Genomic DNA, 23,927 nt, shown 5'->3' on the forward strand with positions numbered 1-23,927 from the left:
CTCCCTAACAGTTCTCGGCACCTTTAACAAACTACAGTTCCCAGGATTCTTTGGGGGGAAACCATAACTGTTTAAAGTGGCATAGCAGAGCTACAAATGTTTAGTTTGCAGATGGGGCCATTAAATGTGGACTCCAAGGGGTTACACCAACATAGTTTCCATAGACGTTGACCTAACCTTGCTACGTGGTGTTGACTCGGCCTTCTCTGTGTTGTGTTTCCAGGGAAGCAAATGATCGAGACTTACTTCGATTTCCGCCTTTACCGCCTCTGGAAGACCCGCCAGCACTCCAAGCTTTTGGATTACGATGACATCTTGTGAGCCAAGCGAGAGGTGGCTGAGAGTGGGTTGGTTTTATTGGAGTCCCAAGTGTCGTGCAGAGGGAAAGAGAGAGACCTTTTCGCAGGCACAGGGGAGGCCTTAGGCGCCCCGTCTGGGGTGGTAGTTTGTGCTGCAGAGCAAAACAGGAGTGTTGTCGGAACGTCGGAAGACTTGGAGCGTGCAGCCTGCTTACCTGGAGTGCAGTGTCTGATGGAGGGAGCGCTGTTGGAACAGGACAGGATAGGAATATCCTCATGGAACTGAGCTGATTTTTTGATCACGAAGGGCCAAACTCCATTGCAGGTCCTTTTTAAACAGACATTCCAAGCTCAGGTTTTCTTAACTAAAAAAACTCAACTGATCATCTTTTATTCCCCCGCCCCCTTCTTCTTGTGCTACCAGAATGGGGGAAGCATCGCCAGTGTGCAATGCTTTGTGGTTTCATGTGCGGATGTTGCCTCTTCTTTCACAGGCAAAGGAACACCATGCTCAACTCTGCATGCTTTTGAGATGTGAGGTCCGAAATGGTCCGAAATGGATTAAAGGAAGTTCAGGCTTTAAAATCTTGTCCATTTTAATAGGATATATATACATATATATGTATATGTGTTTGTGTGTTTGTGTATGTATACACACTCACACACACACACACTTTTTTATATGAATAGAGGGAATATTTAATTAGCTAATGCTGTAAACACACATCAGTAACTAATAGATGAGATATTTTTGGTCTGCTTGAAAATATATTTGAAATAGGAATATATCTTCTGTAGACATATATATATATATGTAATCACCAGCAGGATGGTTTTCTCACACGCTTTTTTCCTGCAGACCTGCATGTCTGCTGTTACTTGGTTTCCAGGTTAGCTGTGGAGGGACACTTTTCAACTGTGGGCTCTCTTAAGAGGGTCAAGGTGTCCTTTCAAGCAAATTTCTGATTTGCAGCTTGGCGAAATGTTCTTTTGCCAGCCGTTTTTTTTTTCCTTTAGATATACAACAACATGGCCAAGAAGGATCTTGGTCTGTTTCCACAAGTAGATATATTGCAAACTAGAAATGAATAGCCATCTTTCGAAAGACTCTCTCTTGCTGCACTTAACCTAGTTGTTTGGGTTTTTTCTCTCTCTGAAAGATGGCTGCTGTATAAGGAATCGGGAAAATGTCTGCTAGAACAGCTTAGTTACAGAGGGAATGTCATCTGCTTGTGTATGGTTCAGAATTTCAACATAGGGATATGGTGTCCCTTTCTCTCTCTCCCCCCCCCTTCTTTTGCACAGAGAAGGGAATTTGCTGGTAGCAAACTGGCTCTTACCACATACTGGGCTTGTCTATTATCTGTGATTGATCGTAGTTTGGATGATCCAGACCTGTGCTTATTTACCTTTTGGAAGAAGTGCTGTGACATAGCCACGTTTTAGGTTTTTTGTGGTCCTCCTACCTGTTCAGGTGATATGAATACCTGAGGAACCTGCACTTTGTGACAAAGGTGTAGTCTCCCTGCTTATTTTGGGTGGAATTTCCTGGTCTTTCTTCTTTCCATGAAGCAAAGTACTTTGGAAGCACTCAGTTGGCCTCCCCTATTTTTCTTAGTTTCTAAGAAGATTGTGAAGTGAAAACAAGTATATATGCACTATAAATCTTTCTTGTGGTAAAATGAAAACCCCACTTTAACAAGTCCACCACCCCATGTTCTCCATTGTTGTGATGGTCTCCTTGCACCCTTGCTATCTGTACCATTGCCAGGGCAGATGACGGAACCTCAACCCTCATTGTCTGCCCATATTAATGCTACAAAAGCTGTTCTGAGAAGCGGTGTTCACGAGAGCATCCCAGGTAGCAAGAGAGTGCTGCTGTAAAATCCACACTGTTCAAATGGCAATGGGTGTTTTAGATTTTGGAATTTTCCTGTTTCAATCATAAAGAAATTTTTTAATATGTTTCTTTAAAAAAACAAAACCTGAAGGGTTTTTCTTGTTTTTGTAAATCTGTACAGCAACTGTATTCTACAACCTGCCATTTTATCTGTCAATGGCAATCCTTCGTTGAGAACCGCACACAGGAGAACATAAATTTCAATATTGCGCTGGGGGAAAAGATCCAAGTGGGGGAATTTGTGGATCTGTGTGTGTGTGTGTGTGTGCGCGCGCATGCACGCGCGCCCCCCCCCCAAACCTAATCATCAAAAGATCTGAAGCTAAAGCGGAAAAGTTGTTGGAAATAACTATTTCAAGAACAAAAGTTAGACAGTTTAGGAAAAACATAAACTCAAGACTGTTTAACCCACACAGTTGGCTCATTGCTGTTTGTTATGCAAAGCAGGGGACAAGGCTTTGATTCTATTTTTTGCTTTTCACAGACACTGTCGAGCAAATACTTAATTAAGCAAAGGACTATTTTTTCTTTAAAAGGGGTGAGGGGGTGGGGAGTGGGAAAATTTTACCATCTTAGCTGTGCCACTAGGGGGCAACCAAACACTTCTTCCCTAGCACAAAGCCTCTGCGTAGAGGCGAGGGTAGTGGCAGCAGTTTGGTGGGATGGGGACCACTCCATACATGATGCTTTTCACACACAGGAAATCTCAGTGTGAGAGAAAGCTGAGTGCAGAACCTGCGTTGTGCTGTATGTCGCAGATCAGGCAGCCAGCATGGCATCTGCCTGGTTCATAAACTTTTTTTGGCACAAGGAAATCACGCTTAAAGAACTGCATCACAGGGGAACAGAATAAAGGTCTGTCAGATCCAGCAGTCAGTCTCCCAGCAACCACCCCTTGAATGACCCTGTAGAGAAGCTCGTAAGCAGGGTGTACAATGGAGGTGGCAGCCACTGCAACTTCACCTCTAGTATCCAAATATCTATGGTAGACTGCTTGCAAACATGGAGGCTCTGTTTTTAGTCCTTGTGCCTGATAACCACTGATAGACTTGGCCTCCATAAATCTGTCTAGGTCAGGGTGGTCCACGTGGTCTGCAAGGGCACTTTGACACAGAACTCACAGGCCACACACACTGCCCTTGTCATACAGAGCAGTGAGGAGGCCAAAATTTGACACACACTCCCCCTTAGCATTTGCACTGCCTTCCCAAAGATGGCTAACTGGGGGTCCTAGAGCTGGGAAAGCACTTACTAGGCTTTGGGAAGGAGGCAGGAGAACTCTAGTACCCTGTCAGAGTAGACATACTTCCTACCCAAAGCTGGGTGGGCTATGGGAAGGCAGCAGAGGACTGGTGGGGGGAACATTGAATGTTGCCATGGGCCACCCAGAAAGACAGACCGCACATTGGACCATCCTGGTCCAGTAGCGGAGCAAGCCGATCAGGTGCCTGGGGTGGGGCGAGCTGGGGCAGGATGCTCCATGGGGCCTCAGAGGAGTCTGCCTGCCTCCTCCCACTCAGCCGCCCTACAGCTGGGGGGGGGAGGCAGTGGGTGGACCGTTTGGGGCAGAGTGGAGCCTGCAGGTGTCCAAGCCACTGCGTCACTCCCAGGAGAGATGCATGGCTCAGGTGCACTGCAGGCCCCACGGTGAGTGCTGCCCAGCATTTTGTCACCCTCCTTTGGTGACACCCGGGGCAACCCGCCCCCACTGCAGCCCCGTTCCTCTGCCCCTGCCCTGGTCTAGTTCCTTAAAAAAAAAAAAATCAAGCCCTGCCTTCTAGCTGTTTCCAGCTTCATGTGGCAGTTGTATGTTCTGATTTCCCAGATCTTAATGTAGGGGAGAGTTGTGAGCATGTAACAGTCCTTAGAGATGCCTGCTCTCTCTCTCTCTCTCTCTCTCTCTCTTTGTGTGTGTGTGTGTGTGTTGTAGAGTTATGCCATTGGAAGGGTCTCGTCAGAGCCAATGCTTTTCTTTGAGAACCACCCAGGAGAGGGATGCATTGATATCCCTCCCTGAGTACCTTGTTCTATCCATGAACCTCTACTCTTATTTGCGGTAAGAAAGTGTTTCCTTATGTTGTAACCAGATCTACCTCCCTGTAGTTCAAAGCCATCGGCTCGTCATTTTCTTGGAGGATGTGGTGAACAGACACTCGTTCTCATTTCTGCCAGTCTCTTACATAGCCCTACTTTTAACACTTTGTCCTTTCAAATGTGCTCACCCAAGCTTTCCTTGATCCAGTTTGCCTTCTACAAAAGACCCCTTTGCAATCTATCGGTCAGCATATCCTTCCTGAAGTCTATGAATTTGGGGTCAAATTCAGTATTCCTCACCCCAAAAATTCTTCCCACTGGCACTCTTTTTTTAGCCCTCCTTTTGGCCACTGCACACTGGAAACGTTTTGTTAAATAGGATGGGAGCAGGGTTCTAGCCCTCGAGAATGGGATGATGAGGCTGCAACTTCTCAGGCAGTGCTCAGTGATAACTAGAACTGGAGGTAGAGGTGGTTTTTCAGACCATGTGGCCTCATTGCATAGCTTTTGTTCCCCTTTGTGTGCAGTGAAAACAGGATGCTGTAAAATACAAACACTGAGAAACAGTACAGCATCCACGTGGTTTGCAAAATTCAGCGTTCCTTGAGCAGAATACAATGTCACCTCTTTGCAGAACTGATTTTTATTTAATGAATGTAAAGTTCAAAAACAAGTCTATTGATTGATGGTCTGTGAAGCCACAATAGCACCATTTAAACACTCCCATGTTTAAAGGACTATTTGCCATGAACCCTGAATTAAAAATAGTAAGCGGCCTTATGCTGCGTCAGACCATAGATCCATCCAGCTCAGTATTGTCTATGCCAGTCTTTCTCAGCCTTGGGGCCCCAGATGCTGTTGGACTACAACGTCCATCATCACTGGCCCTGTTAACTAGGGATGATAGGAGTTGTAGTCCAACAACTTCTGGGGACCTCAGGTTGAAAAAAGCTATACTGACTGACAGTGGCCCTCTAGGGTTTCAGACAGAGTCTTTCCCAGCTCTGTCTTAGAGATGCTGGGGATTGAATTTGGAACCTTTTGCATGGAAGGCAGATGGTCTAGGACTGAGCTACCACCCTTTCCCAAAAGCATGGTCCTGCCCATGCATCTTTTTCAGATGCACCACTGCCTGATCTATGATCCCTTTCAGTACTTGTTACTCATTTAAATATAATCTTTACAGAACGTAAAATGCCTGCAAATCTTCAATCATTGATGCAAAGAACTAATTCTTTTTGCTTCAGAATAAATACTTAGAGCCCCACACTATACATTTGAATATTTCATGAAAGACATTCCCTTTAGTGAAAAGAGAAGCAAGGCAAATCAGAAGGTCTCTGAGAAGTCAGGTCTTTAGCTGCCTCCTTCCACTCTGCACAATAAAGTGGCATTGGTGGACTTCCTTGTGCAGGGAATGCTATGGAAATATGGGAGCTAATATAAGGAGACGCTGTTACTAGGTAGGGTACTTTCCTATTTTAAAAGTCATGCTTTCTCTTGTGATGCAGTTTCAGCACCACCACCCCACATGACATGAATCTGGTACAACCACCATAATTCTTGTGGGTTTTTAGTACCAGCAGTGGTCAGTTTGGAGTACCATGTGGACACAGGGCTGATGGGGATACCTCCTGTCATCTTCTGGGAGGACTTTGGTAAATCTACAGTAGCCCCATTCACTGCAGTGCTCCTGGGCTTTCTCTGAAATTCCCTCTTAGCAAGGCAGAACAAAATTTTATCTTGCACAACTGCCTCTTAATGCAAACCAAGCAAAATCAGAATGTTCTGGGAAAGAGATTGGTGTCCAACCATTGCTTCCCACTTCTTTGCTCCTGCAAAATATATACATGCCTTTGTGACATAAGTAACACCCCAGCTTAAGTCAGACCATTGGTCTGCCTAATTCTGAATGCCCTCAGTTTCCCAAGTTTCTCAAGCAGAGAAGTCTTTCCTAGTTCTACTTCTGAAAATGCCAGGAACTGAATTTGGGATCTTCGGCATGGGAAGATGTTTTCCTCACTGAGCTACAACAAATTACCATTCAATACAGTCAACTGCATTCTTCCCAATGCCCCATTGTGTTTCTGCGCTTCAGTTCTGGAAGTCCCCAAGCAGAAGGTGGCCTCAATGTGGACACAATTCTGTTTGGACACCATGTACCTCAGTTTTTGAGCTTCTGGCATGGAAAAATTGTGTACGGCAAGGAGTGCACTGCATTCTAAAGCCATGAACCTCTGAATTTTGTCCCAAACCTAATCCTTTTTTAAAATAAATAAATAAAATGAAATAACTGATTAGCTGACATGGTGGCATTTTATCCTCACTTCATTGCTCATTACAATTGGCAATTTGTACTGTTCACTGAAGACCAGGACTGTACTGGGGTTGCATTAGAACTTACCTATTCCAGTATACAGCAATAACACATCAGGTGGGTCTCCTGTGACAATAACCCCATTCTTTCTGGCCCTTGGTCTTCTCCAAGGAAGTCCATTTTGTGAGGCCCATGCCATGTCTTACCATCTTGATCTCCAGGATCATTCTCTCTGTTGAGCATAAATAGCATCCTGGCTCCGATGTAGCTATGAGCCTCAAGCTGTGGACAGGGGAAATATTATATTTGGCCAGATTCCTAGACTTTTGGACGGGCATGTGCCAAATTCTGTGGTTACTGTTAGCTTGTTTTGCAGCCTTGCCATTTTTTTGGTGCAAAAAGGGGTGATTGGGTTGGTCTGAGCATCTATAGTGCTCTCCACAGTGGGTTGTAGAGTGACACTGAGGCCTGGGATAGAAAAAAGATGCTATATGTCAAGGGCATTTCACCAATATGACAGTTAGCTAAATGTCTTCACAATGTCCCAATTTGGAGGGTAACTAGAAAGTTGGATTGATGCAAACTAGTGGCACTGATAGACATGGTCTTATCATGAAGGATGCTGTGTTGGTGAATAGATTCAGTTTTTGTTTTTCACAAACAAGTGGATAGTATTACCTGTCCTGCATAATCTGAAGGAGATATTTGTTGACTGGGGGAGGCATACAGAAGACATTCAGTGTGGTGTAGTGCTCACCACTGCAGGTAATGACCAGGGAGTCCCTCATTCAAATTCTCACTTGGCTATGAAACTTATTGAATGATCTTAGGCCAGTCACTATATCTCAGCCTAACCTACCTCACAGGGTTGTTGTGAGGATTAAATTGTGTGTTTAAGGGCAGAAGAACCTTGGGTGCTGCTCTGAGTTTTGTTTTTAGAAAGGGCCATATAAAAATGTAACATAAATACAGAAGAGGAAAGCAAGCTCTAGCTTCTTGTGTCTAATTCCCCCAGTGAGAGATATATTTGGAACATCACAGATGAAACTCCTGAAACTGGAAAGCTTTTGAGTGTTGGAACTGGGCTGCTTTTTAGTTTTCTGTTATGCTTTTGGTAAAAGACACAGGCTGTGATACATTTAAAGGACAGAGAACGAACTCTGCATTTAGGAATTGCTATTTTCAACACATCTGCTTCCATTGCAGAAGAAACTTGCCTCCTCTGCAGTGGGAGATGCTAAAACAGAAGTGCAAGGGTAGACAACAGGGTGCCCTCCTTTTCTTGTTTGACCACAACACCCATCAGTCCCTCCCATCATGGCCTGTGGTCAGGATGGTGAGAGCTGCCTCCCATAGCATTATGTGCAGTTCTCTCTGTAGCAGCCGCCGACCTCAGGAGTATAGGGTGAGGTATGTGAGCATAAGAATTATCTTGTTGGTTCCCACCAAGGCCAATGGGTTGTATCCAATGTAGCGCTGAATTAAAATCACTTAGCAGTGTACTTGTCTCTGCTACTGAAATGTTTTGCACAAGTGTAACATAGTTGTGCAAGAGGCATAAGTAGGTTGCTCACCTCTCCACTACAGCCTTGGCGCTAGCAGGCAGCGAATGTTGGATACAACTGGAGCTTTGCTTTCAGTCCCTGGCTCCATCTGATTTACCACTGTTGGGAAGAAGAGGCTGGGACCCTGGTGTCATCCAGCAACACGGTTCTTAGTTCCTAAACCTCCTTCATTGTCCTTAAGTAGTTTTAAGGCTGGCCTTGTTGGTTCATCACCATGCAGGTGGTCTTTCGCCTCCCGCCTCTTCAAGCTGGGCTTCTCATCTCCTGTCTCACTCACCTGTATTCAATTATCATTTCCGAAATAAATGAAAGTTTCTAGGTTTTCAGATGTGATTTAATAAAAAGAACCCTTGGGGATGACTGACATTTGGTGTCCTTTGTTCTTTCCACTACACATACCTTGTTTGCTATGCACCTTGTTTATCAACCACCCTCTGCATTGTTCCCATTATACAGGAATTTAGGAGACTCATGTTTTCATTATACGGAACACAATTTACTTATTTGGAACATACAGAGTCAGTGTAGTGGTAAGAATGCTAGACTGGGACCTGGAAGACCAGGGTTCAGATTCCCCACTGGGTGACCATGAGCCAATCCCTGTCTCTCAGCCTAACCTACCCCACAGGGTTGTTGTGAGGATAAAATGGGAAGGAGGAGAACCCTAGGTAACAACTTGAGCCCTTTGAAGAAAAAGTGGGCTATAAGCATAATAAGATTTTAATGAAAAAGCTATGTTGGTCAACTTTTCAATCTGTTAAAGCAACTCACAGGAGGATAGTATGATGATATAATTTGCAAGTGCGGACCTATGTTTTGGTTTTGTTGAGAGCAAAGCATCTTCAAGTCCATGTTGAAGTATCTTTCTGGGCATTATGTGTTTCCAGGATCCAAACTAGTTCTGCCTACCTAAGCATGCTATTGGGTGTTTCTAGACAGGAGGGCTTCCTGTTTGGCCTGGGACTTTGCACGCACAGCAATAGTCTTCCTGGCAAGGGTAACCAACATGGTCCCTCCAAAATTGGTGGACTCCAGCTGCCATCAGTCCCAGCTGACCAATGGTGAGGAATGATGAGTCATCCAGCAACAGCAGGAGGCCATCATATTAGCGACCCCTTCTCTAGTGTATTTGTTTGCTTCTGACTTCATTGTTCCTGCCTTCTAGCATCCCTCAGTTGCCTACAGCTTAGCCCTCGTAGACATGCACCCGTTCACATGGCAGCCATTTATATATCAGTCTTAAACACACCATTCACGTGCACCTTTTTTCTGTGGCTTTCTCTCTCCTCACCCTAGGAAGACCCCACTGCCTTAGGACTTGTAGAGTATCTCTAAAAACAGCAACACAGGTGCAGCCACAATGTTAGCGGATATTCCATTGTATTCCAATGTTCGAGTCAGTGACCCTGGAGCCCTAGAACTAGCAAGGCTCCAAACATGACCGCTTGTGTTTACTTCCACCCCACCCCCTTTATTTTATCAAGCTTCTCTTATCAGGAAGGGACTGTAAATTGGCAGAACTTCTCGTTTCCTGTAAAGTGACACATTTACATGTCTTTAAGCCAACATGCCTTAATCTGATACTTCATTTATTGTTATACTTGGTACCTAAAATAGAATCCAAAGTTGGCTTTGCCTTAGTGATCTAGATACAGACTAGATTCCAGCCTGTTGACAATGCAGAAAAGCTTACATGTGGCTTACTGAAACTGGGTTGACCTTAGCAAAGGTGTGGCTTCACTGACCCAGTGGTTGCTTCCATCTGTGAGCTTGGTTTCAGAGGGCGAAGCAGAAGAGGATGAAGGGAATCCCTTTTGCTGACCTGAATCTGGAATGTTAAGTGGCTTCGAGTTGAAGTGGACCTCCTGCTCTTCACCCTACAGTAGGCTTAGCTGCCAGATGTTGTCTTCCAGTGGTGTCTCTGGACAAAGCATAAAGAACCATTGGAACACAACAACACAATATTAATTTGCAGATTTATCAAAGAAAGTGAAAGTGGGGGTTATTAAAGAAATAAAATCGAACATTATAAAATAGAGAAATAAAAAAAGTGAATAATACTAATACTGTAGTATCAAAACACACACCATCAATTCACACTATGGATGCAGTAACCATTAGTACATTCAGCTTAAGAGAAACAGACACATTAATATAAGCCCACATTCATACCACAATCATACAGTGATGCCACTTTAAATAGTCCCAACAAATTCAGGGAGCTGCAGCTTGCTAGGTGTGCTGAGAGTTATTAGGACACACGCACGCACGCACACACACACACACACACACCCTGTTCACCTCACAGAGCTGCAAATTCCCAGAATTCCCTGTGAGGAGGGATTGATTGTTAAACCACTCTGAGAATTGTAGCTCTGGAAGGAAAACTGGAGTCTTCTCACAACTCTCAGCACCCTTAACAAAATACAGCTCCCAGGATGCCTTGTGGGAAGCCATGAATGCTTAAAATGGTATCACAGTGCTCAGTATGAGCAGTGTAAATATGGCCCAGATGTCCAAATAGGTGTCCACATGAAACTCAAGTTGATAAGAGATAAGTTCAAATGTGGCCAGGGCTGTGACAATTCTGACAATTCTGTAGCAGATGCTGGTTATTTATTTTTCCAGGCTCACAAGTGTATATGAGTTTCTTAGCAACCATAAGGGCTAACAAAGTCCTCTTTTTTTGTCCTGCCATTTAATCCCCATAGTACTGAGATATAATTTTTAATGTACATATGTGAGGATTAATAATTTTGCCAATAGCTACATAATGGATGTGGATAACCACATTGTCTGCCTCAACACATCAGCTGCTTCAGTGAGGCATTACAGCATAAAGAATCCAAGTTTATGCAGTGGTAGAGAGTTGGTGGCCACACCAGATACTGTGAATTAAAACAGAAGTGCTCCCCGCCCCGCCACCCCAAATACTGCTCAGGGTGGAGTCCCACAGGAGGTAGATGATGTGAAATTATCTCATTTGGGGGGTGGAGTTGATAGAGGATTCAATGGGCAGTAGATATTGGACACAATATCAAAATCTCAGCCTTGCAGAAGCTATGAAACAGAACGATAATTTTTTTGGCTTGCTATCAAATGAAGGAGAATATATTAAAGATGGTGTATAAGTGGTACCTGACACCAACAAAAGAGCGATGGTTAGATAAACTGACCAGAGTTCGCAGAATTAGTGAACATGACCGCTAAAATAAGGGATTGTGATGAAGGGAGGACAAGGGCTGAGTGGGAATATTTAAAAAGAAATGATATTACAACTGATCTGCAAGTAGGAGTAACCTTTTGAATAACAGTAAGATAAAACTGAGGAATTTTTAGAATTAAAATAAGGTGAAGAAAATAATGGAAATGCAACAAACCAAGACTTTATTAGAATGCCACTGAAGGTTAGGTTGGGAAGTCTGAAAAAAATAGTGTAAGATAAAATGAGTAAGGCCCACTGTAAAAACCAAAAGTGCATAAATAAAAATAAAAAATACACAGTGGGGGGGGGGGATGAAAGGATACTCTGAGTTAGGGATGGAAATACAAATTAGTTTCTGTTAAATTCAAACTGACCTAATTTGCACTTCCTGAAACTAAATGCTGACTGGAAAGGCAGCTATCCTTGAAATTTCTCACTTTGCCAGATTCTACAAAGTGGCTATCCAGCCCAAAAATGTGCACAGTAACACACATTAGGGGCAGTAGGGCATATGAATGCACAGGTGGGTGAGAATCACATACAAAAATGTGTTATACCAGGAAAAGTCACTTGGAAAAATGCATATATATTAGGAGATAGGGTCATTAAGATGCCGATGAATTTTCATGAGGATTTGAAAATGGCAGTGTGTGTGATGCAGAATTGTGGCAAACAAGACATATTCATCCACCTGTATTGTGAGGGTGCTCCATGAGGGGATAATGGTGCTTCCCCATGGGGCATCTGGTTGGCCACAGTAAGAACAAGATGCTGGACCAGATGGGCCACTGGCTCCTCTTACATTGTTAGCAAGCACAGGTGAAATGTGGAAGGGTCGTAGCCCAGCAGTGGAGGATATGCACCTTGCCTGCAGAAGGTCCTGTGTTGAATCCCCAGCATCTCCTGGTAGGAGTGGGAGAGACTCCCTGCCTGAAACTCTGGAGAGCTGCTGTCGGTCAGTGAAGACAACACTGTGCTAGATGGTCTTATTCAGTATAAAGCCGTTCTTAAATTGTCAGTTCATAATCGCAGGACATGTGTTAATCACCCTCCACAAGCCAGTGTTACATGCACTCTTAAAAACAAATGCGTAACACAGACACCTTTTGAAGGCAAAAGCAGGAAGAGGAAACTGGTAAAAAAAATGCACAGAATGAATAGGAAGTATCAGGGAGGGGGAGTGCATTGGTTTCTGCTCCCTACCCTCTTATCATACATCTTTCAGCGTCTTTATGTAAATCCAGTGGAGCGATTTGAATTGCCAGGTGGCCAAGTTGAAAAAGAGGCATCCCAGAATGCTGTTGGCTGGGCCTACGTGTCATTGCTACCGTCTCAAGCTAAGCTCGCCTTACAGAAAAGGCTTTTGTGCCTGCTTAGAGGCATTGTTGTCCGGCCACACTCCAGACACTCCCAACTAAGAATTTATTATCATGCCACCTCACTGTACCTACAAATCTTGGTCTTTTGAAAAGGGTTGTCTTGTGGCTCAGATGATGAGTCTTGGACCTAGGCCATGGGATGAGTCTTCTGAGAGCTGCCATATTTTATCAGGTTACAACACACACAGAAACTAATTTTTGCTGAAAGCAGACCCATTGAAATTTGACCCATTGCAGCAGTTTTTGTTCTTTTATTAAAAAAAAATGAAGCGCTGGTACTCATCTACTGATAAAAGTGCTGTGGGTGCCAGCACAAAATGGCTGCCATGGGCTGCATAGAAAGAGGTGGCAGTGAGTAGTGTCACAAAAAAGCCCTGCATCCAAGTTAGTCACATCAATTCCAATGGGTTTACTCTAAGTAGGACTAACACTGGATACAGCCCTCCAAGTTGCCTCCAGCTAAATTCTACTCAGAGTGAACCACAGACTTGTTTAATTTAATGGACCTAGTCCTATTATTACAATTATTAGGGTTGTCTCCAGCTAAATTGTACTTAGAATTGACCTTGTTGAATTTAATAGATGTAGTCATAGTAATAATAATATTAAAAATAATAATATAATTTAAATATTTCGTGTAAACTGCTTAGAGTTTTTGTCACAATCAAATAGCAAAAAAAATGTTAACTACATAATTGTTGTTGTTGTTCTTGTTAGATAACACAGGGTAGCCACTTGACAGTGGAAAACATCAAAGCTTGCAGGACATCAGTTGAATTGACATGAAAGTACATACTTGGGGCTGGTGGATTATAAAACCAGCTTGCTGATATATCCTTGAAGAACATGGGTGCCTTTTGCTAAAAAAACAACAACCCAAACACCTTTTCTGTTTTAAGACAAAATATATTTTAAAAATATTTTATTTTCTTCATCTGCCAGACTAAGAAGGGTTGCTACAGTCCCTAACTAAAAAGGATATGTGCCAAGCAATAGTTTGCTCACACCCCTGTGCGTTATGGTTAATTAAGGGGTTAATTAATGTTGCCTCGGTGACTGTAAAGGCAGGAACTCTGCCTCCATGAGCTAAAGAGTGATAAATGAGGACACCTTGAACTAGTCTGGACCTTAATTACCTATGAGATGTCCTTCCCATGAGACCGTCATATTATTGAAGCTCTGTGGAGCGTGCCTTCTCAAGGATGCTACTTTGCACTTTAAGTCTGAACAGGAGTAACAGAACCCCTGGTGTCCTTGGTAGTTCCCCTCCAAGTCTGACCAAGAATGGGCACTCCTGCTAGTAACTCACCTATTTAAAACACGGTCTTGAAGTCCTCCAAAGTGTGAGCCTTTTCCTCCATCAGAGATTGGGTACATGTTGTTTACCTGTGCTAACTGCTCACATCTTCCCTTTCATCTGATTCCTGTAGTGTAAAGGCTTGAACCCTCAATAGAACTAGGTTGTTCCAAAGGACAGATCGGGGCCATAAAATACATGCTGGCATGGATGAATGGGCACTAGATTTCCCTATTTAAGAAAACATTCTTTGTGGGGGCTGGCTTTTTCTACTGCGTTGATCAATATAACAGATGGGCAATTCTATAATCGCTTGCATTATACAATCTTTGTATACAGAGGTGATAGCATGCTGGTTTCTGGACCTTAACTGACCCAACCTACTTCCAATACTGGGTAGAGTGAGATGGCACTTAGGTATGGGGTGAATAACAAAGCCCCCAGATAAAATTTCTCTAAAACAAGTTGTGTTTTTCTTAATAATCTAGTAAGGCAATGTTTAGCAATTTTTGAGAAATGTATATTAGAAATAATATAATTTTACCCAGAACAGCAAATATTTTTAAAAAACCCAACAGAGATAAATTCATCCAGTTACATCAGTTCTATACTATTTTCAGTGTTCCAGCTCTCATACAGTTTGAACTATTTTTTATTTATTGCAGTTCTTCAGTTCCAGCTATGCAAGTTTTCATCTCTCTGACTTTATGACTTGCATAATAATAATTTATTATTTATACCTCACCCATCCGGCTGGGTTTCCCCATACTAACTACCCTGTATTCTATCTTTTATCTTCACATATAAAATATTTTCATCCCCTCTAACCTTTTAGCCAAACAGGACAAACGTAGACTTCTGGTTAAATTTCTGTTTCTCCTTGATTGTCAGGTTGCTAAGATGGACTTTTGACCCTCCTGTGTAAAACTTCCTGAGCAAGGTATCCTCTTAAACTTAACCTTCCTGTGAATTTTTGACCGTCATATGCCCGAGAATATTTTAAGCAAAAAGGAACCATTTTATAAGCCACGTTTTACAAACAAAAACCTAACAGAAAATGGTCTATACCTTCACAACACCCACAAACCTTCTCCCCCTCATCCATCTCTCTATTTTTGTGCAGGCACATTTTCACACACTTGTTTGGGAATTGTAGTGAAGGCACAATGAAAGTCAGCATGTTGCCTAAGCAACCCTGGGATGCTCCTTTTCATTCTGTGTATGTAATGCCAAGAAGATTGGAACAGAAGTAACGAAGTCATGCATCTGGGGCTTGGATGCTCAACTTGGCCAGGAGGATCCAATCAACAAAAACCAGAGTATACCTAAACAAGTTCTAAACACAAACACAAAACAAAGAATCCACTCAATGAACAAGGAGAGTCTGAAGTGGCTTAGTAAGCAATCCCTTTTATTAGGGAACTCTGAGAATTGTAGCTATGGGAGGGGAATAGAAGATATCTCTTAACAACTCTCAGCTTACATCACAAATTACAGCTCCCAGAATTCTTTGGAAGAAATCATAACTCAGCATGGAAATATCTGCCAATTTCAATTCTCTGTTTTTCATTTTTCCATTCTTCAGTTCTCTGGATTCAACAACATTTTAGTGTGATTTTCTCACAATAAACACATTTTTATATGCAGATTTGATGAATATACACATTATTTGCAACACAATGTTCACTAACAGTACATTTTTTATGTTATTTTCTGTGCTTTTTTTCTAGTAAAATAGCACTAAACCAACTCCATGTTGTTACAGTAAGTGACACACTTTTAACAACAACAAAAAGAGGTGCCAGTACTGCGTATCCTTGAGTAGCACTGGTTTAGGGAAGTTTTTAATGTTTGAGGTTCTATTGTGTTTTTAATATTCTGTTGAGAGCTGCCCAGAGTGGCTAGGGGCCCAGCCAGATTAGTGGGGTATTAATTAATTAATAATAATAATAATAATAATAATAATAATAATAATAATGTTATTTCTCTAACAACTTCATTTTTATGCACACTTACCACTAATGTATGCATTTCTGTGAACATTGGTTGGAGAATTTCACTGCAAAGCTCAGGTAACTATGAAGTTTGAAGGATAGCTGTGTTTCAGAAAGTATGAATGTGATAGATTTGGCTCTAAGTGAGCACTGGATCAAATTTCTCATCCATGCCTAGCCATGACTGTCAAAGCAGAGTAAGAGTGCTTTAAATGTCTGATACAGAAGTGGCCATAGAGGGATGAGTTGGCTCAAGCAGCCTGGTGGTGATTGAGTGGTATATGATGGGGGTGGCAGCCCCTCCACCAAATGCCCCCTGAACCCTCTAACCTCACCTGTTGATTTCAAGTGTGGTGAGGATACATTCAGATCTGGGGAATATTGGGCTAGTTTCCCTGAATATAATGCTGGTGCTTCTGTCCTATTTTCTAACATTCCTTTCACGCTGTAGCACATTTTGTCTTACAGAACCATGGCTTTTCGACTGATATGCTGGCATTTTAAGCTAAATTTCATCCACACCTTTGTGACACATCAATAAGCATCACTGGAGAATGCTGCAACTCCCCACACATTTTCTGCACAGAGGTGCTTCCATTCCCCCAGGATGTTCCCACAGTGGGAGAAAAGAATTACATTACATGCTGGTATGCCACCTGAATCTTCGTTATTTTATTCCTGCAATTTTCTGGGTTGAGGCAGCTGCAACTGGATCCCCCCCCCCCCAGGAATCAAATGGCACAGAAAGGAGTGTTAAGCATGTACTGTATTCTGTTAACATGTTAATTATCTTATTATTTATTTATTAAATTTGTATAACGATCTCAGGGTGGTTCACAGCACAAAAATAAAAAACACAGAATAAATCATAAAAACAAGAACGAAAACAAAACAATACCCCCCCCCCCCACAAAAAAACCATTTAAAAGTTTCCAGAAGTGATTTTTACATCATGGGAAAGCTCATATACAATCTATCCTACTAGATAGATGCTGAGGCTATTCTCGCCGAAGAGCAAGAAGGATTTAGGCAAGGCAGATCTACTCTAGATCATTGCTTTGTCCTAGCTCATCTCATTAAGGGGTTCTTTAATTCCTCCTCACTTTCTGCCATCAAAGTTGTGTCATCTGCACATCTGAGGTTGTTGATATTCTTACGGCAAACTTAATTCCGGCTTGGGATTCATCCATTCCAGCCTTTTGCATGATGAATTCTGCGTATAATAAGCAGGGAGACAATATACAGCCTTGTCTTACTCCTTTCCCAATTTTCCTCTAAATGAGGGTGAAAGAGGAGAGCGCAAAATATGGTCTGAAGCTCAACATCAAAAAAACGAAGATCATGGCCACTGGTCCCATTACTTCCTGGCAAATAGAAGGGGAAGAAATGGAGGCAGTGAGAGATTTTACTTTCTTGGGCTCCATGATCACTGCAGATGATGACAGCAGTCATGAAATTAAAAAATGCCTGCTTCTTGGGAGAAAAGCAATGGCAAACCTAGACAGCATCTTAAAAAGCAGAGACATCACCTTGCCAACAAAGGTCCGTATAGTTAAAGCCATGCTTTTCCCAGTAGTGATGTATGGAAGTGAGAGCTGGACCATAAGGAAGGCTGATCGCCGAAGAATTGATGCTTTTGAATTATGGTGCTGGAGGAGACTCTTGGGAGTCCCATGGACTGCAAGAAGATCAAACCTATCCATTCTTAAGGAAATCAGCCCTGAGTGCTCACTGGAAGGACAGATCCTGAAGCTGAGGCTCCAATACTTTGGCCACCTCATGAGAAGAGAAGACTCTCTGGAAAAGACCCTGATGCTGGGAAAGATGGAGGGCACAAGGAGAAGAGGATGACAGAGGACGAGATGGTTGGACAGTGTTCTTCAAGTTACCAACATGAGTTTGACCAAACTGCGGGAGGCAGTGGAAGACAGGAGTGCCTGGCGTGCTCTGGTCCATGGGGTCACGAAGAGTCGGACATGACTAAATGACTAAACAACAACAACAAGCACATTTCATAGATAAGTATGCTAAGAAACCATATAATGTGATCTACGCAGCTTTCATTGACTTGAAAACTGCATTTGACTCAATCTCGCAAGTAAGACTATGGGTGAAGCTGAACTCAACCATAGGCAAAAGATTACTGTACCTGATTAAATGCTTATACAAAGATACTGCGTTTAAGGTGCGCCGCTCCACAAATGGTCAACTTACAGGATGTGTACCAGCTACAAAGGGAGTTAAGCAAGGGTGTATCCTAGCACTGTTCAACTTGTATATAAATGACATTGTCCAGTGCCTAACATCTCCAGGGTATCATGCCCCACTGACCAGAAAACCCATCTCAATTCTACTATATGCAGATGAAGCGATTCTCCTACCTCATACAAAAGTAGGCCTAAAAAGACTATTCAGAGCATTTTCAGGGTATTGCCAGAGAGAACAGCTGGCCGTGAATTACAAGAAAACCAAAGTCATGGTCTTCTCAAGAAACTTTAGAGCCCATAGATGGCATATGGACAACCAGCCAATCAAACAGGTCAAAGTTTTCAAATATCTTGGCCTTATTTTCCAGTCCATAGGGTCATGGGGAGCCCCCCAGAAATGTGCAAAAGAAAAAGCACCCCAAAGCACCAAAATTCTGACACGCTTTTTCCACACAAAAGGTTGCAAACATATAACCTCAATTCTGGAAGTGTTCCAAACTAAACCCCTAGCACAGCTATTATATGGGGCTCAGATTTGGACTGGCACTCAACTGGCCTAAACTCAAATCTCTCTGGTCTAATACCCCTAGTGCAACAAGACTGTCACAAGAGTGCCTGGTCTAAAACTGTCAATCAAAAACTTCTCTCTTGTGGTTTATCCCCACAGCCTAAATGATATCGAGCGTCAGAACAACTTGGCCACAATAAGGAAATTTTGCCCATGGTATGACCATTTTCCATCCTCCCACTTTGATTCTCTGGCTCCCTATCTAGCAATTTAAAAAATACAGACGTGCCTTTACCCTCACAAGACTGAATGTACTGCCCTTGGCTGTGCTTGAGGGACGATTCCAACAGATTCCATACGAAAAACGCTTATGTCCCTGTGGAGATGGCAGCACCGAATCAGTGGCGCATGCCCTCCTAGCTTGCACTCTTTACAAAGACCTGAGGAACGAGATTATCGCCCCTCTTTTACTGTCCATCCCGGGTTGCCCAACCACTGCCACAGTGTCTTTACTCCTGGCAGATCAAGAGGAACAGATCACTGCAAAGGTTCCAAGGTTTCTAGCTGGGGCAATCAGAATAAGGTCCACTATTTGACTGCTCATTCAGGACTCTAAACTGTGTTTTATATAATCGACTTTTTATTTTGTTCTGTGTATATTGCAATGTTCTTTTGTTGCTATGGCTGATGGCTGATGCAAATAAAGTTTCATTCATTCATTCATTCATTGAAAATGGAAATTAAGAGTTACAGAAACACTGGGGAAATGCAATAAACTGCCGTGTGAGTGCAGCCTAAGATTCAACTGTAAGTCTGTCTTCCTGACACTGACTGGCAGCAGTTCCTCTGGGTTAAATTATTATGAATATGGTTATGATTATGATTGTAATTATAATTATAATTATTATAATTATACATTATTAATACTGCGCCCATCTGGCTGGGTTTCCCCAGCCACACTGGGCGGATTCCAACAAAAGATTAAAAATACATTAAAACATCAGTCATCAAAAAGTTCCCTAAACAGGGCTGCCTTCAGATGTCTTCTAAATGTCAGATACTTGTTAATTTCTTTGACATCTGATGGGAGGGCGTTCCACAGGGCGGGCACCATTACCAAGAAGACCCTCTGCCTGGTTCCCTGTAACTTCGTTTCTCGCAGTGAGGGAACTGCCAGAAAGCCCAGTGTCCGGGTTGAACGATGGGGGTGGGGACGCTTCTTCAGGTATACTGGACCGAGGCTGTTTAGGGCTTTCAAGGTGACCACTAACACTTTGAATTGTGCTCGGAAACGTACTAGGAGCCAATGTAGGTCTTTCAGGACCGGTGTTATATGGTCTTGGCAGCCACTCCCCGTCACCAGTCTAGCTACCGCATTCTGGATTAGTTGTAGTTTCCGGGTCACCTTCAAAGGTATCCCTACATACAGTGCATTGCAGTGGTCCAAGCGGGAGATAACCAGAGCGTGCACCACTCTGGCGAGACAGTCCACGGGCAGGGAGGGTCTCAGCCTGCGCACCAGATGGAGCTGGTAGCTGCCCTGGACAGAATTGACCTGTGCCTCCATGGACAACTGTGAGTCCAAAATGACTCCCAGACTGTGCACCTGCTCCTTCAGGGGCACAGTTGCCCCATTCAGGACCAGGGAGTCCCCCACACCCGGCTGCCCTCTGTGCACCCAAACAGTACTTCTGTCTTGTCAGGATTCAACCTCAATCTGTTAGCCACTATCCATCCTCCAACCGCCTCCAGACACTCACACAGGACCTTCACTGTCCTCACTGGTTCCAATTTAAAACAGAGGTAGAGCTGGGCATCATCCGCATATTAGTGAACACCCAGTCCAACTCCTCTGATGATCTCTCCCAGCGGCTTCATGTAGATGTTAAAAAGCATGGGGAAGAGGACGGAACCCTGAGGCACCCCACAAGTGAGAGCCCAGGGGTCTGAACACTCATCCCCCCCCCACTTTCTGGACACGGCCCAGGATGAAGGAACGGAACCACAGTATAACAGTGCCCCCAGCTCCTCTAGATGGTCCAGAAGGATGTTATGGTCGATCGTATCAAAGGCTGCTGAGAGATCCAACAGAACTAGGAAACAGCTCTCACCTTTGTCCCTAGCCCACCAGAGATCATTGCCCAGCGCAACCAAGGCAGTTTCAGTCCCATGATGAGGTATGAATCCCAACTGGAAGGGATCCAAATGGTCCGCATCCTCCAGATGTGCTTGGAGTTGTTCAGCAACCACCTGCTCAATCACCTTGCCCAAGAATGGAAGATTTGAGACTGGGCGATAGTTGGCCATATTGGCTGGGTCTAAACATGTTTTTTTTTAAGAAGCGGTTTAATGACCGCCTTTTTCAGCGGGTCTGGGAAGGCTCCCTCACAGAGCCCATTGCCCCGCAGAACCCTGCAGAGTCCATCGCCCAGCCCTTCCCAGCTCGCTTTTATTAGCCAGGATGGGCAAGGATCAAGGAGACAGGTGGTTGGTTTCACTCGTCCAAGCAGCCTGTCCACATCCTTGGAGGTAACAGATTGGAATTGATTCCATGCAACTCAACTAGAGTTGATTCCATGCAACTCAACTCTCCTGCCCCGGCCCTGCTCCCATGGCAGAGTCTACCTCTTTCCAAATCTGAGCGACTTTATTTGCAAAAAACTTTGCAAAATCGTTGCAAGAGATCTTGGGGTCTTTACCAGGCCAGAATGCCAAAGGTGGTTCCATTAAATTGCAAACCACCTGAAAGAGTCTCCTGCTGCTGTTTTCTGCAGATGCAATAGAGGCAGTGAAGAACGACCTTTTCGCTGTCGCTATCGCCACTTGGTAGGCTTGACGTTGAGCTCTAACCCGTGTCCAGTCCAATTCAAAATGAGTTTCCTGCCACTGGTGGAATTATTATTATTATTATTATTATTATTATTATTATTATTACAGACAGGGCTCCTTCCCACCCTACCTGATGATGCCTGGTATTTGAATCCAAATCTTCTGGCACGATAAGGCATGTGAGCTTAGCTATGGGCCTCCTTACCTAGGGAAAAAGGCTGACTTTGTCTGTCACTGGAGCCCTCCCTCCCTCTCTTCCCTCCCTCCCTCCCGGTTTGGCACAGGTGACTGCTCACCTGCCATACTTAGAAACAGGAAAAGAAAACACCATCTCCTTGACCCTCAATTGTGCATGCATCAAGGAAATTCTTGCTTGACATGCTCCACTAGGGAAATCGCCTTGCCAAGGCCCCGGCTTGTAAACAAAACCTGTGGGCAGGATGTGCCAAAGAGGTGTTGCTCAACTGGGCGTCCACGACACAGAAATGGGCAGGCAAAGCAGAGTCCCAGTTCCAATGACAGGGAGGGAGGGAGGCGGAGGCGGAGGAGGGCATGATTGGCTGCATCAATATCTACAAGAAGGCAACCTTTGTACAGTGGCACATCCACCTGAGTAAGCTTTGTTTGGTGGCGACGGGATCAGACGGTTCGCTAGCTGCATTCCTGCTCGGGGTCATCCAGCTTGCCTCTTCTGCCCCCTGGAGGTAAGTGGAGAGGGGCCCCCTCTTACCACGCACGCACCAAAGGCAGGTATGGAGAAATTGAGTAGCAAAATAAGTTTTCTCTTTCTCTCTCTTAATCATTACTGAAATCAGGAGCCCCATCCAGGAGGTTCAGAACAGCTGTAGGAAAGGACTGCCGCTCCCAATTATCTTGCGGAACATGCTGCCACAAGAGGCTTGTTCACACATCATACTGAGCTCAGCTACAAACTTGTCCCTAGACATTTGCAAGTGTTTGTGTGGAACAGTGTGTGCCCCCTTGATTTGTACAGCTCAGCTATTTGCATACAGATTATACACATGTTGGATGTTATTGGAACACCTCTAAGGTGTGGGCTGTGGCGACGGTAGCCCCTAGGTTTTAGTGATCTGAAAAGAAGTTTGGGTTAGGATCAGAGTTCTGTCCGTGACTACTAGTCATGATGGGGAAATGGAACTTCCACGTTCAGGGGCAGTGTATCTCTGTGCATTCAAGGGTGCCAGTTGCTGGACAGCAATATTAAGATGTGGCTGTTGCTTCCATGTCCTGTTGATTGGCCTCAGCAGCCAGCAATTGGTTGGCTGCTGTGTTGGGGAGCTCTTTTTATATGTGTGTGTGTGTGTGTGTGTGTGTGTGTGTGTGTATGTGCGCATTAATGGAGGATTGACTATTGGCCAAGCATGCTGCCTGTCGGTTCCCTCATAGTATCAACATGGCTTCTAGCCATGACAGTTATAGAGCATCTAGGTTCAGGAGCAGTCTATCTTCAAATGCCAATTAGATGGGAAGCAATGGTGGGAGCAGGCAGTTGCTTTCATGCCCTGCCTGTAGGGTCCTTGCAGGTCGTTATGGGAAATGGGAAGCAGATATTTCATGGGATCTGGGTCTGATCCAGCATGGCTCTTTTATTTTCATTCATACAAAGTGGTGCTCTGTTTGTTTGTTTATTTTATTTTATTGATTTATTTAATTTATTTTATTAATTAAATGTTTATACGTAATCTGAACTTTTCATAAAAGTGTATCAAGTCAACAAAATCATAATCAGTAAAAAGCAAAATAAAACATAATAAAAAACCCAGTAAAACAACAGTAAATACCAGTAGGTTAAAAGAAAATTTCATCCTGCAGACGCCTGTCTAAGTGGTATAGTTTTCAGAAGATGTCTGTTAAGAACTTTGCTTCAGGATGAGAACAGAAATCGTGCGGCGGCACACGGCGGCAGCGGGAGGCCCCATTAGCTAAAGTGGTACCTCAGGTTAAGAACAGTTTCAGGTTAAGAACGGACCTCCAAAACGAATTAAGTTCTTAACCTGAGGTACCACTGTACCTTGAACCTGGTATGGTAGCAAAATTGCAATCACTGTAGTTTTCTTCCTGCTCTGATTTGCAGAGAACGACTTGTGTCTTGGCTCCACTGTAGGCTGAGATAACAGCAGCATTCCTTGTCAAAATGATGGTACACCTGCCATGTGTCCCCAGGCAAAGCATTTATTTAGAGCATTTGCAGCCTGCTCTAGAGGAGAAAAGCAAACTCAGGCACCAATTCTTAAACTGAGTGCCACAGCCACCAATGGCAGTTTTGTTTATTTAACTACTACTACTACTACTTTATTATTTCAATCGCGCCCATCTGGCTGTGTTTCCCCAGCCACTCTGGGCGGCTTTCATCAGAACATTAAAAACAGAAT

At 43.7% G+C, this 23,927-nt stretch overlaps 2 protein-coding genes and 1 long non-coding RNA gene across 3 annotated transcripts in view; 2 read left to right on the top strand and 1 right to left on the bottom strand.

Annotated features, from left to right (window-relative positions):
• LOC310754762 (NMDA receptor synaptonuclear signaling and neuronal migration factor-like) overlaps positions 1–8,481 on the top strand; it is a 66,958-nt gene extending 58,477 nt beyond the window's left edge. The window contains exon 16 of the mRNA XM_083597013.1: positions 224–8,481. Coding sequence (XP_083453139.1) covers positions 224–321 — 98 coding nt within the window. The 3' untranslated portion in view covers positions 322–8,481. The remainder of the gene's footprint in view (positions 1–223) is intronic.
• On the bottom strand, positions 2,292–13,229 carry LOC310754801. The gene is made up of 2 exons (XR_014544032.1): positions 12,184–13,229; positions 2,292–10,036 (listed from the first exon to the last, which is right to left on the bottom strand). It is a non-coding gene; the product is annotated as an uncharacterized lncRNA (long non-coding RNA).
• An 8,817-nt stretch (positions 13,230–22,046) lies between these two features.
• ENTPD8 (ectonucleoside triphosphate diphosphohydrolase 8) overlaps positions 22,047–23,927 on the top strand; it is a 28,624-nt gene continuing 26,743 nt past the window's right edge. The window contains exon 1 of the mRNA XM_083597021.1: positions 22,047–22,238. The gene's annotated coding sequence lies outside the window, so the exon portion shown is untranslated. The remainder of the gene's footprint in view (positions 22,239–23,927) is intronic.

This window comes from Podarcis filfolensis (assembly GCF_964270895.1).
Source record: "Podarcis filfolensis genome assembly, chromosome: Z".
In the NCBI taxonomy this organism is placed as follows: domain Eukaryota; kingdom Metazoa; phylum Chordata; class Lepidosauria; order Squamata; family Lacertidae; genus Podarcis; species Podarcis filfolensis.